At 34.2% G+C, this 18,235-nt stretch overlaps 1 protein-coding gene across 2 annotated transcripts in view; it reads right to left on the bottom strand.

Annotated features, from left to right (window-relative positions):
- LOC115430824 (inactive dipeptidyl peptidase 10-like) overlaps positions 1-14,664 on the bottom strand; it is a 116,080-nt gene extending 101,416 nt beyond the window's left edge. For both annotated transcript variants that reach the window (XM_030151078.1, XM_030151068.1), the window contains exons 1-3: positions 14,557-14,664; positions 2,077-2,191; positions 1,583-1,678 (exon numbers count right to left, since the gene is read on the bottom strand). In XM_030151078.1, the coding sequence (XP_030006938.1) occupies positions 1,583-1,678; positions 2,077-2,191; positions 14,557-14,616 (271 nt within the window). In that variant the 5' untranslated portion in view covers positions 14,617-14,664. The remainder of the gene's footprint in view (positions 1-1,582; positions 1,679-2,076; positions 2,192-14,556) is intronic.
- Positions 14,665-18,235: the final 3,571 nt, after the last annotated feature.

Genomic DNA, 18,235 nt, shown 5'->3' with positions numbered 1-18,235 from the left:
TATGCTAGGGTTCGTACACATTTTTCAAGGTCAAATTCAAGCACTTTTCAAGCACTTTTAAAATTTTTCCAGCACAGCACCTTATCACTGGGGTAAAATACATATCTACAGAAATACGTATACTCATGATTATTTTTTTCATTTTTTATCACAGTGATGTACATTGTATTATGCTATAAACATCTAAAATGACATTTCATAATAGCAAAAAGTTTTGAAATTAAAGGAGAACACAAAGATTTATCTCAAAAAAGGGAAGTCACTTGGTGTTCTTCAGACACACTCGCCCTGAGACAAAGATTAAGATAAAAATTTACCTGGAGTCGACCTGAGAACACCTGGGAATTTTATTTTTTTGACACAAACTTTTATTTTTCAAAATGTATCACCTCTCTGTAAGTAGCTTTTGCTTGAGTTAATATTAAAAATAAATTATTTAATCACATCACAGAGATATAATTGCAAACACTTTCAAGCACTTAAACTAAAATTAAAGCACTTTCCAAACCTTGAAAACACAACATTGAAATTCAAGCATTTTCAAGGATTTTAAGCCCCTGTATGAACCCTGTATATGAATAAAGCTTCTGCTGTCAGCTAATCCATGTTTTTTGTCACATTAAAATGATCCCCACTGAAAACAAATGGCCTAGGGCTTAAAACACTGGAAAAAAATCTAAATCTAACCAAGTGTATTTTTCTCATTTCTAGTCCAAATATGTCATCACACTTGAAATAAGACATAATCACCTAAAGAGTAACTTTTCAGTGACAAATAAGAACTTATTTTTAGGCAATAGATCTTGAAAATCTTATTTCAAGAGATCTTACCAAGACAATTTTTACCTGTTCCACTGGCAGATTTTTTGCTTAATTCAAGCCAAAATATCTTGTATTAATTTTTTTTACTTGTTTTCAGAGGGGCATTTTTTCCCATGAACCTAAGACCCAGAGGAAGCCCATGCGGTGCAGAGAGAACAGACAAACTCAGAACAGAAACTATCCAGTCCAGAACCTTCTTGGTGTGAGGAAGTGTTAACCACTAACCACTACGCCACCATGCCGCCCACAACTGAATGAATAAAGCCACAGCCACTACCTTCACTGCCTTAAAGTTGACACCTACAAATTATCTTAATGTATGACTCTACACTACCAGTCAAAAGTTTGGACTTACCTTCACATTTATAGAGAATGAGAGGGACCTCAGATGGCCAACAAGTGCTCAGCATCACTGGGAACTCCTTCAAGACTTATAGAAAACATTTCAGGTGACTACCTCATGAGGCTCATCGAGAGAATGCCAAGAATGTGCAAAGCAGTAATAAAAGCAAAATGTGTCTGTTTTGAAGAATCTAAAATATAAAACCTGCTTTGAGTTTTGTCACACTTTTTTTAACTACATAATTCCATATGTGTTCATTCATATTTTTGATGCCTTCAATGAGAATCTATACTGTAAAAAGCCATGAAAATAAAGACACACCAATAAAGAAACTTTTGACTGGTAGTGTACATGTTGTTTTCATCTTCCTTTTGGAAAACGTTTCATATTCTTCCTTTAATGCAACACTGCACTCACCGCTGATCCACGTGGCTTCCGGGTTATGGACGCTGAACTCTGGACTGTACAGATCGGCCACAGTCAGTCTGGACTTGCTGTTCCCAGGGACTTCCTCTGAGGAAAACACAGGAGACTAAGGTCAGGATTAGTCCAGTGGACAATAAATAAATAAATAAATAAAAACCTACAGAGTAGAGTAGCAGAGCCTGGAAGGAAATCTTTACATTTGACCTTTTCTGCTCTGAGTTGCACAAAAAAAAAGATAAACAGGAAGTCATCATGAAGACACACACTGGTTATACATATTCATCTATTTACTTGTGCATGAACGCACACATGAGCATGAACCAGACCCACACAGGAGTACACAACTCTAACATTACTACATATCTAGGAGCTTCCATAGCAGCACTGCAGTCTGACAAGCTTTTGGTTTCGTTTGCAAAACAATTTCTCAATCCAGTACAAAGAGGTAATAATTTCCACAAAATATTGTCCACAATGCGCCCTACCAGGTGTGAGGACGACCACAGACATGGTGATGAGTGAGCAGACAACCACAATGACCAGCAAGGAGATGGCGATGCCCTTCCAGTTCCTCTGAGGGGGGCTGACGTCCACAAACTCCTGCAAACACAAACAAATCAACATTATCGTACCACAAGCTCAAAGTCCACCATTTGTATAAAATATCATTCAAATCTGTGTATTTTTTGTTGTATTTGGACAAAAACAGCTATAACAAGTGAGAAAACAACAGCTAAAGTTAACATAAAAACATCTGCATTAAAGGAAATCACTGGGGACTCTAACAGCCCAGCCAAATACTGATGGCATTTCAACTTTTCATCAATCATCATTACACTCTAATCTTACAGAAACACACTCTGGTGCTCAGCTATCATATATTAACATATTATTAATATATTATTCAGCAAAAAAGACACTACTAATAACATCACTAGCTGTTTGAATCCTAACCCTCTAAATATCCACTTAAAGTGACCTTTTCAATTCATAACATTATTAAAATTAGTTTGAGTCCAGGTGACTGACTTTAGCCATAGCTCAACATTTTCTCATCCCTCCCAAGGTCAAATTCTGAAAATTAGCGTGGAAACACTTATAATGTCTTAACATACACCCATTTTTGAAGATTTTTGGGTGCACTTGTGTACATTTGCTGAGTACTATGGTACCAAACCAGCTAGTATCTTTAAGAGAGTCTCATAATTACCAAAAACTGTCACTAAAACAGTCATGACAACCCACACATTATGCAGCGATGACAACGCAACAAATTTTTCTGGAGCACTTTTTTTCTAGATCTTTCAAAATCTAGCAGTCATTTACAATTTACTGCATGTTATAATTCTGTTGAAATGGCTTCTTCTCCAGCTTCTGGTACAACCATGAGTGAAATTACCGTAATGACCCAATATAACCTATAATGCGCAATGTCTCAGGTTTCAGAAACCATTGGAATTTTTCCAATTGCACAAACAATGAAGGAGTTACAGCCATCCAAACTGCATTTGCACAGGGTGTGTCAGCAATGACACGTCAGGTTTTAAAGAGTTAAATGTGTTTTTTAGTTGCAGGACAATAGTTGGCACCTATTAAGAGGATTCAATAAGAACAGATGTGAATACTAGTGTAAATGTCGTCTTTTTTCTTTTATTTTCATTCTTGGCATATTTAAAACAATATTTGTTGGCAATGAAATATGTTTTTCAAGGATGTAACGATACTTTTAAGTGATGTTACAAGTAAATAGCAAGTTACAAGACCTGATTAATTGAGGACTAAAACAATTAATACATTTTTCATTTTAGATTAAGGCTAAAAATTTTGCTTAAAAGACCTGGGGACCAAAGTTTTTACTGGGGCAGCATCAATTCCCTCTGCCTTTGACCAAGGATGATGAAGGTTACCTGTAGCAGAGACTTTCAAAGGAGACAGAAAAAGAGGGAAAATGAAGTAGGGGAGGGTTTTTAAGCTGTACAGCAGATTTGGTCAGAAAACAGGGGCAGAAGTGGCTCAGTCTCCAACTGGGGCACCACAGGGATCTGTAATAGGCAGCCTGTTGTATTGAGTCTAATTCACCTTTTCGTCACAGCTCCAGAGTAGGACAGAGTGAAGCATCAGGAAAGACTGTGTGAAGCCCCTTTCTTCCATCAAACACATTACACTAGAACAACTTTCACTGTGATTCTTTCCTTTTGCTACAGCTTTTACTTATATTCTCAACAAAAGTCATCACATAAGGCCTCTTCCCTTTCATAACATGATTTATTTTCACAGTATAAAAAGACTGAGAGTATGCAGGTTATCAATATCATGCAATATATTGTGAGATAAATATGAAAACAGCTTAAAGACAATGAAACCCTCACGTTTAATTGAACTTTGGAGCTACTCTTTGACTGAATTAACTGAACACAGTGTTAAAACCACTAGAGGTAGACTGATGTATCAGTTTTTTTCAACATCTGCCATTGGCCTTAATGTTTTTTTTTGAAAATCAATATTTGATCAGTTGTAAAAATGTTATTAGATATTTGATCAGGCACTTGTGTGGGCAGCACTTGAAATTCAAAAAATGTTAAAAGAGTACTATGTGTACATGTATTAATAATTTCATTTATACAGCTGCACAAAAATCTTAATTATCTGAGTGTTTCAATTGTATTTTACGATCAATGTGCTTTAAAAAAAAAAAAAAAAAAAAATCAGCCTTAAATATCAGCCTCAAAAATCGGCTGTAGATATCGGGCATCAGCTGACCAAATTTTTTAAAATCAGCATCGGCCTTCGAAAAACCAATATCAGTCGACCTCTAAAAACCATCAGTCAGTCCTCATCCTGTAAACAGAGCCTTTGAAATCACAATCATTGTTATCATGATTTGCTTCAAAAACAGCATCCAGAAGGTGTTTCCTTCAGGTGCAAAGATGGGTCAAGGACCACCAGTTTGACAACAAATGTGTGAGAGAATTATTGAAAACTTAAAACAAGGTTCCCCAATGAAAGATGGGAACAGATTTGAATATCTCAGCCTCTATGGAACAGAACCGAATGAAAATATTCAAGGAATATTGATATATTTCAGTGTGTAAAGTTCAAGACTGAATGAATATGATGATGTCTGATCCTTCAGGCTGATCTTCATCTGATAGAACCACATGGATCAGGAACACAGTGCAGAAGCTCTACAATACCATTACAGATACTAATGCCAGTTCAAAGTTCACTCAGCCAAAAAGAAGCATCATGTTTACTGAGTCCACAAGTGTCATGGACTTCTATGGGTATAATAGCCTGTTATTAATGAGAACAACAAAAATGTGGTTTTAGTGCAAAGAAGTAAAATTACGCAATGACAATGTTTACATTCACAAACTATCCTTTAAAAATGTGAAGAACATTAACAAATATGAACAAACTGAAATTTCTTAAAAAAAAACAAGTGCAATTATAACAATACTATGCCTCAGTTTATCATTTACACATGTGCAGTATTACTTACAGATCACAGTGGATCTACAAATACACAAAACATTTAGTAACAGGCAGAATATTGATAAAAAATGCACTTATTTTTTCTCAAGGCACTTCAGGTTATTCATATTTGTTCAGATTATTTACATTTTATTGTGAAAGGACTTACATGTAGTTTTTTCTTAAAGAGAAAAATTTGTAGTTGTCATTACTTATAGGTTATCATGTTATTATTTTACTGGTCTGACCCACATATTGGTTTGTTTGTAGCCCCTGAGCAAAAATGATTCTGACTTCTTTGATTGTAAATATCTTCAGTGTATTTTTTGCACTTTGAAGATTCACCCAACAGGCCGGACTGGACCCTTTGGTGGGCCGGTTTGGTCCATATGTTTGACACCTCTGACGCAGACTATTACCAGTAATAAGTCCAGAAGCCAATAATAAGTCTATCATGCTGTGGGGTCAAAGGTCATTGTCAGGTCTTTGAGGAGTCCACACTCTTGCAAACCTTAAAACGTTATAGGAAAAATGACATTAAATCAAACTTGAAACACTTCATCCCTCAGGGTGTTTAGTCTATGAATGTCTCATAAATGTTGAGAAAAGAAATATAAACTTTACAAACTGTTAACTGCTATACTGTTCCAACTTTTTCTTGAATGCAATGTAAAAAATCAAAATTGAATGCAATATTTATTTTGCAAAGTAATACATTTCATTATGTGAAGCATCAAATAATGTTCTATTAGATTGTTTTCATTGTTGTACAAGTGAAAGATAACACTGTTTTCAGTCTGAATATTAATTTAATACACCATCCCGACTATTTTGCCTGAGTGGGACGTGAACTCAATTCATATTTGATTATCTTTCTACTTTTCTTTAGAGTCTTTGAGCAAATATTAACTTAAACATGGAAAATGTATGCAAAAATATTAATTAATCTAATGTAATAATGATTTATGCAGAGGAGGTGCGTCTCATCTCAGTCAAATTATGTAAAGTAAAACAAGAAAATACATGTTCTTCTAGTATTTGGTATGTATTGTCGTGTCACACAGGTTTAGTGAACAGTAATAACATCAGTCCCTTATGACTTTAGGCAGCAAAAATGTGACAAATGAAAACTTTGACATCTGGCTACACTAAAGTACAGACTCAGACGTCCTACTTTCTTGAGCCACTTTCATTCTAAAGCCTCAGGAACCTGAAAACCAAAGCTCTGACCCCGATAGTTTTCAGACCGGACACTGGAACCTCCAGGGATCTTACAGCCTGGAGATTTGTGAAACGCTCTGTTGCTTGGTGAGTATTTGTCAAGTTTAAAACCACAAATTATTGTCACTCACAATCACAAAACACCTTTGAAACAGAACAAAATAACGATTTGACTGTAACAATGACTTGGATGGAAGTATGAGATGACAATCATTAAACCGTTCAGAGTGATGTGTGACACTAGAGAAAAACATCACAAATGAGTCCAGAACACTGTGTATCTTATGTCCTTTTGGTGATGTGGAAAGTGTTTTATTAATGAAGCAGGAAAAAACAAATTACACCCAAACTCAGACACACTCACCCAGTGTGTAGCGCATTCTTCGCACACCACTGAGCCATCGACTGCTCTCGGAGTATTAGTCCAACATCTCGGAGCTAATTCACTGCATGTTCAGTTGGAGTGTGTGTGTGCTGTTGTGTGTTTGTGAGTGTGGTGTCGATCAGACTCACTCCAGTGGAAAGTAAAGTAAGTGAGGAATCGAATGTGTGTTTGTGTTGGACTGTGTTAGAGACGGAAAGATGAAAGAATCAAAAATCACTTTCTCCAATGAGTTGAAGAAACACAAACAGGTTTTTATTGGGGCCGTGGGTGATATCAGACAAGAGCTGGAAGATGTTTTAGGTATCAGTCTGTAGGTGTATTTCCATCCAGATCTATTTATTTGCAGCAAATAAAAATATCCCAATTGTTATTTGGTAGCTTAGATACTATGCTGCACAACAGGAATGAATGGAAATGTGCAGAAATTTGCATTTTTTTCAAAGATTTTCAGAGAAAAAAGCTAAAATTTGCTATATATTTGGCTCTAAACCCACAAAGTGGTCATTTTAAAATCAGTCTACTTCAATAATTTTCATGATAAATGTGAAAATAATATTTCTTTCCAGTTTAAAAAGCTTATTTTGGTCCAGACGACAAAACAAACCCAACGTAAAAGATGCAACAAGACAAAAAAAATTTAACACACAATACAAAACACCAAAAAAGATTCAACAAATCCAAACAATACAAAAATTAAGAAAAGAAAGGCCCATCTATAGTGAAACTTTAAAGGCTATTGACAATGAAAAGCTGAACCACCACCAAAAACATTGACATTATAAAAGCATTTTGTATTTCCCAAATTTACTAGTTTCACTATTAAAAAGCAATGCATCTTGAGCTAAACACTAAGTCAAAGTAATAAATACCGCAATTAACTGGAAAAACTCAAAGTCAAAGCAATTTTTCAATAGATGTAGGAGTGAACAAAGTCAAACTAGCTGTAGAAAAAATCTAGTTGGGAGAAATGTGTATCTTCTGAGGTGTATAATATTGATTACTCCTAATCAGCCAATGGAAATAGGTGCTAAAAATGACCAGTGCACATTCATTAGTCTATTTCCTCCCATCAAAATGCAAATGTGCAGCACCGAAGCCTTATAAAAGCCATGTGAAAACTAACTACATGACTTTCCTAAGAGCTAATAGTTAAATTTAGTAAGTTTAATCCTTATCCTTTTGGGTTTTTGTTTATGTTGTCTGCGCCAGCTTTTCCATAGTTTTGTCTACAACAACTATTACTACTACGACTACTGCTCCTGATACTACTACTAATCTAAAATTGTCAAATTTAATAAAATTTTACTGAAAAATAGCTAATTTTCTTGTCCCACCCACATGCCTAAACCCAAAACAAAATGTAAAAGATGTAGAATTAAAAGGCATATTAGAAAAAGAAAAAGGCAAAACGGAGGAAAAAAAAAACAATTATTACAACGTAAAAGATTCAAAACGAAAAAGTCCAAAGATGCGACTGGATGAAAACAAGGAAAGGACTAACGTAAATGAAAAACAAAAGGATTATGCACAGAACTGTGTTTATATTCCCCCAAAATACGGTTGAAATGGCAACAGGATCCAAGAACAACTTTCTGATGTTTGAAAATACCAATAAATCATGTCAAACACTTTAATTTGGTATTTTTACTTCTGTTTGTAATCCATATTCCAACAGGGCAGTACTTTTCTTTTCTATATTGTCTTTAATACTATGGTTTATATTCATTACAGCAGCAGCTGCTCACATCTGACCTACTGTTATCCTTATTACTAAATAAAATCACCATTTTATTGCCCATGCTGTTCTAAAAATCTACCTAAGGGTTGAATCCAAAGTAAACCAAAGAAAGAGTCCGGTTCACACTTCCCTTTTACAGAAGACAGTACGAGAACAAAAAGAGCAGTTCAAGTTTGTCGGTTCTAACACCTTAATGTCATCGGCAGCGCAGCCCGCATACAATCTGGACCGAACAAATCAAAGCCAAACGGCAAAGAAAAACGCGGCAGCAGACGTTGGATTAAAACAAACGCTGCTCTGAACTGACAGAAGGTGAGCGTCGACGTCAGATCCCTTCACAGTCCTGTTTCAACATCAACATCAGCTTCTATGAGGATTTTCTGTCATTTTACTGTACTATTATGATATTATGCACTAGGTTGTGTTCAGCAGTCTCATTTCAAAGTCAAATGACATGCATAAAAAGCATAAATATTAGACAAAAACACAGGTCATCACTCGCTCTTTATATAAATATATGTACTGTCTACACCGCACATGTGCAAACAAGGTCATTCCTTTAGTTTTACTGTTTTTTGTGACAAATTTTCCATTATTTTTGCTGTGCATCACTGTGCCTCTTCACAATACCAACACTAATTTTAACCGAAATGGATGGAAAAGATGATACGTTGGTGAATTGATTGGTTCGAATCACACATGACGAGTACACAAAAGATCAATGTGACAAAAATAACAACACACTAGACAAGAAAATGACTTGACGGATGCAAGATGTTGAAAACGATGGAGCAAGACCAAAAATAGCATAAGAAACATAAACGACGGAATGCAAAGAAAATGCAACAATATGACAAAGGAGACAAAAAGAGAAAGATAGCACTAGACAAAAATTGCCTAAAATACATACAAACGAGTTAAAAGACCCAATAACAAACAATATATGACAAGAAATGACGTAAAAGATGCAACAAAATGAAAACAAAAGTGATAAATTAACCAAAAAAAACTACAAAAATGACACAAAAAGACACATAAACATAAACACAAAAAAACAAAAAGACATTACATGATAAGAAAAATATCAAAGGGTGCAACAAAACATAAAATATCAAATAAGGTGAAAAATGAAGGACATAAAAAGACAAAAGCAAATGTAGACACAAAAATAAACATTAAAGATGTAACAAAACACAAACAACATTAAAGATGCAGCCGTTAGAAAAAAAGACAAGACACAAGAAGACAGAAATTGCCTAAAACATATAAAACAGGGTTAGGGTTAGCAACAAAACCAAAATATAAATGATTAGAAAAGACAAGATGACAAATAAAGTAAGCTACATATAACACAAAATCACACATAAAGACATAAAGAAACATAACAGATGTAACAAAACACAAAAAACACAACATATAAACCAAATAACAGAATCCATAATATAATGAAAATAGGTGTAACAACAAGAAACGATGTAAAAGATGCAACAAAATGAAAACATAAGTGATGAAATAACATAGAAAAACAACATAAATGACACAAAAAGACAAATGGATGCAACAAAACCAAAACATAAATAATTAGAAAAGAGTAATAAAGTAAGCTACATAAGAAGACAAACTCAAACGTAAAGACATAAAGAAACATAAAAGATGTAACAAAACACAAACAGCATAACATATAAACCAAATAACATAAGCAATATATACTGAAAATAGGGACAACAACACGAAACAATGTAAAAGGTTCAACAAAATGAAAACTTAAGTGATGAAATAACATGAAAAAAAACAACATAAATGACACAAAAAGACAAATAGATGCAACAAAACCAAAACATAAATGATTAGAAAAGACAAGATGACAAATAAAGTAAGCTACATAAGACAAAATCACACATAAAGACAAACATAAAAAGATATAACAAAACACAAACAACATAACATATAAACCAAATAAACACAATATATAATGAAAATAGGTGCTACAACAAGAAATGATGCAACAAGACATGAAAACTATGAGAAAGATGCAAAAATGAAATAAAAGATACAGGATAAAAACAACATAAAGTGCTTTTTTTTCCACAAGTATCTGTTCTTTTTGTGGAGTGAACAGAGTGTGGACTGTTGCCATCTCTGTATATTACAAAGCACCGTTAGCAGACGAACACATGAGTCATCATTTACTTGGGTTAAAAACAGGCGTGAAACTGTGCTGAACTACTTTCAGATGTGTGTCCGCTCTCCTCTGTGATACTCAGCACTTTGTATCACACTACACACTCTGACATCAACACAACACACACTGCATTCGTCTACAGTCGAGGTGGAAAACGTCCTCGTAGTTCATCATCTTCTTCTTCGGTGATGATGACTTCCAGCTAAGACTGTTACGCAACTCACGTCCCATAATGTGAGATTACACAGCTTCACTTTCACACCTGCACACACACACACACACACTCATACAAATACATTGACTCACAAAAGACGGAATCGCAACTTTGACGGGGATGTGGAAATGGAGAAACGTGCGAAGATTCATTAACGAGAAAAGTGACTTGAAACATCACGGCGTTGAACTATTTAAAGAGAGTCACATGACAACATGAGTCATGGTTGGCGAGGGTTAAAAACTGACATAAACAAGCAGAGATGAGAAGCGACGAAGTACAAAGATTTCACGACTGACCTTTTCTAAACACCAGTATCTGTACTTTACTCATTACATTCACAAATCAGATGTGCAACTCTAGTTTTAATGCTAATATTTTTGTTTACATGACCATAAAAATCCGATAACTGTAAGTAATCAGATAATTGTAATTATCAGATATGATGTGTTTACATCCGTGTTTTTCAAGCTTGGGGTCGGGACACCACGTGGGGTCGCATGAAATTTCTGGTAATTAAAAAAATAACAAAATAAAATAAAAACTTACTGATAAAAAATATATGGTGAGTTGGGAGAGACAATCACAATATATAACAGACATGACAAACTGTGAAGCTGAAACTGAAGCACTGGGGTACTGTTTATCTGTCAAATGTTCATTGTGGTCCGTTTCAGATGCTGCAGCTCTTTCATAATTCATAGTTTGAGTTCTTGTTTGATCAGTATTAATTGTCAGCCTTGTAAATCCAAGCTGGACTGACTGTACATATCCTGACCAAGGAAAATAAAATTCTCACTTTGTGCAGTAATCTACACCTGGATTTTCTGCCACCGTCCATAATAATATACATTATATAGACTAAATGTCATCTAAAATTAACATTTATTTGCAGCATAGTATAGCAAACTATTACATGATCAAAAACAAATTAATTTGAGCAAAAAAAAAAAAAAAAGTCTCTGTTTTGAATGTCTGGGGTTGGCAGAAATTTGCGATATTAAAATGCGGTCATGAGCCAAAAAAGGTTGGGAACCACTGGTTTACATGCACTTCAGAAATGCGATATTTTAGGCGTTCTAGTCCATTACTGGATTTCTTTCAAAATACGTCCATACAGTCGCGGAAAAAATTATTAGACCACCAGAAGTCCTCAGAAACAATGGTTATGCAATCAAGTACTAACTCCTGTGTGTATCATGTGACTAAAACAGACAGAAAAGAAAACATGGGATGCCTAAAAGTACTGTTTTTGTCAGTACAATGCCATAGATATTGATGTAAGAACTGAAGTGATTTTGGTTACTATCAAGAAAACTATGGAAAATGGATCGATATCAGCTCTTAAACTAAACTATTATGAGCTATTTTTGTTGTTATCATTATATTTGTCAAAACAAATGTACCTTTAGTTGTACCAGGCATTAAAATTAACAAGAAATTGAAGAAAAGAAGGGTGGTCGAATAATTATTTCCGCAACTGTATGTAGTGAAGATAAACTCAAACTTCCTATTGTTGTCTTTTGCTCATGTTTGACTACATCTCTTCTGATTTCTACAATTTCTTTAAAAATAACAACATAAAGATGCAAAACAGCATAAAAGGCAAAAATAGTAACAAGATGAAAAATTGAATAAAAAATTCCATTGCATATGCATATTACAACATAATTACTTTTGTTATTATTATATATTATTGTTTAAACTTTTACTTTTTATTTCTACTAGAACTTCTAGTAGTTTCTAATGTGCAATTGCTTGTTGTTTTTGTTTTTCACGACTGTTTATATAGTTACTGTTATTACTATTTTCTTTCTGTTTTGTCTTGTAATTCTTCTTATATGTGTACATTTGGTGTTTTGTTGCTTCTGGAACCTTAATTTCCTAAAGGTTCTGCCCAAGGGATTAAAAAAGTTCTCTCTAATCTAATCAACAAGATGGAAAACAACAAACGATAAAGATGAAATCATAAATGATGTAACAAGATGAAAAACAACACAAAATGATAACAGCGTAAAGACAAATGATGAAAAACAGTGTAGAAGACTCAACAAAAGACAACAAAAAAGATGTTTTGGGTTTTTTTACACATGCGCAGATGTAAAAAAAAAAACAAAACAAAACAAAAAAAAAACTAAATAAATCAGATTAACAGAATTACATGCATGAAGACATCGGAGTATTGGGCAGAAATCCAGGTGTGTTAATCCAGTTTCTCATAATCAGATTATGCTATTTACATGATCATGTGAATAATCTGATAACTCCAGAAATCGGATAATGATCGGCGTTTTACTGGACATGCAAACAGGTTCATTGTGCAGCTTCACAACAACAAGACTAACTTCAACTATAATGGATGGACAAATAACACAAAGAAAAGATGATCCTTGGTGAATCCATCAGTAAATATCAGCCACGACAAACGTAACAAGATGAAAATGGCGTAAAAGGTCGTACAACAACAAAGATGATGACAAAACAAAAACACATAAGATGCAAAAGGATGAAAAATGGCAAAACACACAAGACAAAAATGACATAAAAAGGTGAAAAGACATAAAACCACGAACCAAGAAGGAATTGATGAACCGTACAGTAAAAGACAGGGCAAGAGGAGAGTGATTTAAAGGATGCAACATGGAATTAAATATGACAACAACCATTGGAAGAGACACAAAGGATGTGAAAATGATGGAAAAGATGGAAATGATTGAACGAAAGAAACAGTATAAAAGACGCAATAAAGCAATAACAATATAAAATGCAATAAGATGAAAAACAGCATAAAAGTCACAACAAAAAGAAAATATAAAAGATGCAACATGGAAATAATAGAATAGCTTCAAAATGATAAGTGCAACAAGATGAAAAATGACGTAAAAGACACAAAGTGGTAAAGATGCAGCAAAATCAAAAACAGCACAAAGCGATAACAAAAAGATGCAAAACGATGAAAAACTATGTAAGACACAAAATAATGTTAAACTGTTACAAGATGGGAAAAACAGAATAATGAAAACATAAAGATACGAGATGAAAAACAACATAAAATTCACCAAATGAAAATGTAAAGATAAAACAACAGACAACAATATAAAAGATCAATAAGATATTCAACACAATGAAGACAAATGACAAAGACGGAATCATAAATGATGCAACAAGATGAAAAATGACAGAAAAGACAAAATAAAAGAAAAATAATGTAATTGATTTCACAACATGACAACACTGCAAAAAATAAATAAATAAATAATATATATATATATATATATACAGGATTTAGGTCCATGAGTCAAAAAGAAAATAATATAAAAAAGGAAACATGACATGAAAACCATCTACAACAACACAGGACGTAATAAATATCATGTTAATACGTTTTACATGAGGCAAAAGACGCAACAAGATGACAATAAAAAGTCAGTTTGTTAGAAATATCACGAGACTTTAGTGTCAATTAAAAGTGGTTGTGTTTCTCATCAGCAGTTTCGGTTCAACCTGATGTTTATACACAACAATAAAAAAAAAATAAAACAAATAAAATAAAATAAAACAATACAAAATAAAAAAATAAGCTTTTCTTTAGTGTCGACTTAATATTTTCCTGGTATTCCCTCAAGTCTTAAATTGGGGTCCGGTGTCAGTAAAACGCATCCAAACTCTACACATGGTTCTGTTTGGGCTCAGTGGAACAAACCCAGACCCGGGTTCGGATCTGGTTCTGGAGGTTCCGGTTCGGTCCTACCTCATCCTGCTGCGCCTCTTTGGACTTCTTCTTCCGAATCTGGTCTTTGGACGCGGTCATGGCACCGGGTCCACAGTGTCGGTGTGTGGGTCCGTGGATTGCAGCCTCTCCTCCCGGTGAATAACATCCCGACCGGTGAGACTCGATATTTAGCTGAGGCGGGAAAACGAACCGGCACGCGACACCAACTGCACTTCCGCTAAACCCCTTCATAATAAAAGCACCGTACGTCTACATGTACATATGTTTGGAGATAAAAACCCGTCCGCTATGACAAAATACAGTCATATATCTGATTATTTTCAGTCTTAGATGTCAATATACAAACTAGAGCTTTAATTACCTATTTTATTGATATTTAATTTTTAGCTATAGCTTTTATTTTCTAGTAATTGAATACTTCCGGTTTTACTTCGTCTTCATATTTCTAAGTTAAAAAATATTCCATGGGGGTTTTTTTTGTTTGTTTGTTTTTTCGTGTTTTTCTCAGCGATATGGACGATTTTCAATATTAATCAGCTATTTTCTGGCTACATGAACTGAAAACATGACGTAAAATAGTCTTTCTTTACAAAAACTGTATGCGATATCTGGAGAAACCTATTAATTATGAATGTATTAGAAGAAAAAAAAAAAAAAACCTACACAAAATGATAGACACAACATGATGAGAAATGGCATAAAAGACACAAAATGATCGCAACATAAAGATGTAAGAAGATTAAAATGATAACAATTCAAAATTGTACCAAAGGTGAAAAATGACATAAAAGACACAAAATGATAACAATGTAAAGACACAAGATGAAAAATTATGGAAATGATGCAAAATGAAAACAATGTAAAGATGTAGGAATATGAAATACTACACAGAATGGTAACAATGCAGACACAACAAGACTAAAAACTACATTAAACAACAATGTAAAGACGCAACAAGATGAGAAATGACAGAAGACACAAAATAATAAAAGTGTAAAGATGTAAGAAGGCACCATCCATACACAAGGCAATTCAAAGTGCTTTACAAAGGAATAGAAACACATAAAATTACATAAATATCATAAACTAATACTAGGACAATAGCAGAATAAAACATTAAACAAAAGTAAAGTTCCAAAAAGTGTTTTTCAAAAAGAAAGAAAGAAATTAAAACAAGACTGAGAGATAGTTAAAACAAAAGCTATAACCTAAAATAGATGGAAAACTACACAAAACGATAACAATTCAAAGATGCATCAAGATACAAAATGATTAAAAAAAAAAAAAAAAGCAAAGAAAAAAATAATAATCACAATAATCATAATAATAATAATCAAAAATGATAATGATATAAAGATGTAAAAAGATTAAAAACTACACAAAATAAAATTGTTGATAATACAACAAGATAAAACTTGAATGAAAGATGTAACAAAAGACAACATCAAAGATACAATAAGATGAAGAAGAAAAAAAAACAGGAAAAACCCAAAAGGATATAAAAGATTTAAAACCTCGGTCTGGCTCTACACAGAGGACAAACTGTGACATTTGTGAAACCTCAGAAATATTTGGAGGTGAATTCTGTACAAGCAAACCCTGAATTGTCTTGATTTTTTTTTTGTTACATCAGCTTATGAATGGCAAGGCACGGCAGGTTTATTTATACAGCTCATTTCATGTACAAGACAATTCAAAGTGCTTTACATAAAACACTAAAAGCATTACAGCAGGGTGCAGGGGAAGCAATAAAAAGTATAGTAAGTAAATAAAAGTAAAATTTATAGATAGATAGATAGATAGATAGATAGATAGATAGATAGATAGATAGATAGATAGATAGATAGATAGATAGATAGATAGATAGATAGATAGATAGATAGATAGATAGATAGATAGATAAAACAGGTAAGTTCAGTCAGAGGGGGTCTTGTGTCCTATTGATGGGGTATTGACACCACCCTCATCATGTTTTTGCTTTGTTTATGACTCATGTGAGTATTCAACTGATGGTAAAATGAATGAAATGAATGGAAGCGTAAATGTATATCTGTGTCGTAAACAGATATTGATGTCGGGGGTGTTTCTGCATCTTTGGTCGTGATCTCTGTGTCTCCGAAACCAAAGCCTGTCAGTGTTTGTGGAGCTGTCCAAGGTTCTGAAACCCAATCTTTGTCTGTGGAGCTGTCCAAGGTGCTGAAAGTCTCCCAGAAACAGCTGCTATTTCAAGGATGTTTGGAGATTTCAACTATAAAGCGGCTGAATCATTGCAACATGAAACCTACTACAAAAGCCATTCACTATAAGTCTGAATGCAGTTTCATTCATGATCCTGTTACACACCGCTGAAACCACATCGTAAGTCTACAGTGTTCAAATACAGCACTATTCTCTCTTTCTGATAGTAATGTAAAATAATAAAATACAGACCATTTTCCATAACTATCTTATTGTATTTTTAGTTTTAGTTTTCTTTAAAAAATCTCTTAAAGTAATATTCCCACAGAGACCTTCAGTGCACTTTGTGGTATTTTTGCTTGTGATGATGTCACCTTTAAATGGAATAAGAGCCCCTGTGTGGTACAGTTTCAGAATACCCCTCTGAAATAAGCGGTAGGATTAACGCTGCCATCGGAGAATGAACCGGACCCAGGATCAGTCTGAAAATCCCCTCAGAGGAGAAGGGAGCCAAACCATCAAGAAGATCAGTAACCAGCTGGCCTTTCCTTCTGCCAAGCGGCTCAATGCAAACTGAGAGGTGTCACCGAGAAAGCCCTGAAGACACAACCCCAGCAGCACACACACATATACGCGCCATCACTGGGCACGCTATCACGGCTAAAAATAATGGAGATAACAGGATGGGAGAGAGGAAAACAAATGGAGAAGAAGCAGCCTGCAGATATTTGTCTCCTTGAACAAACGCTCCTGAAATGATAGAAAAGACTGAGAGATTAGAGACAGGGACACAGGTTAAGATCAGGGTCAGGATACAGCTGAATTTAACCCATAAAAACCCAAACATCCAAAAGCATCTACTCATCTAAAATGTTTAATAACTTCAGAAACACTAATCCTATCAGTACATGTAAATAATTGGTGCAAAATGCAGTTTGTCATCTTTTCACGGTCATCAGATATGATCCATTTAGACGTTCAGAGGCTCTGTAGTTACCGTGGAAACACCGTCATCTTCTACAACACTGATTCACCAGTAAAACCCATGGAGTTTAATGAATGACAGTGGATGGTGACACTTGCTTGTTTTTGTTCAGTTAATGACATATTTTGCTGATAAAGTCACTTTTTCTTCAGTTTTCTCTGTTTTATATAGTAGCCTCTTAAACCCAGCTGCCCCTGTTACCACAGTTCTATCTTTGTTGCCATGGTAATACTACACAATGCTCGTAGTAATTTACACCTTCTTTACATCTGTGTGACTAGAAGAATATCAGCAAAACCAATTTTCAGAAATTTTTTTCTTCAGTTTCCTCTATTATGATGTAAAAACCTTTGAATTTACTCTGAGCTTTTATGAACATCTACATAATATTAAATATAAGAAAACACCTGAAAAATGCAAAATGCCAAGGATAATTTTCTAATAAATGGTGACAAATCACTTGGGAAAGGCAAAAAAAATCATTTGGAAGTTGTAACAAAAATACTTGTGAGTCTTTAAGGGTTAAATATTTAT

This window comes from Sphaeramia orbicularis, chromosome 2, assembly GCF_902148855.1.
Source record: "Sphaeramia orbicularis chromosome 2, fSphaOr1.1, whole genome shotgun sequence".
NCBI lineage: Eukaryota > Metazoa > Chordata > Actinopteri > Kurtiformes > Apogonidae > Sphaeramia > Sphaeramia orbicularis.
Note: the sequence above shows the minus strand (reverse complement) of the source record. Positions and strands in the feature narration are given on the sequence as shown.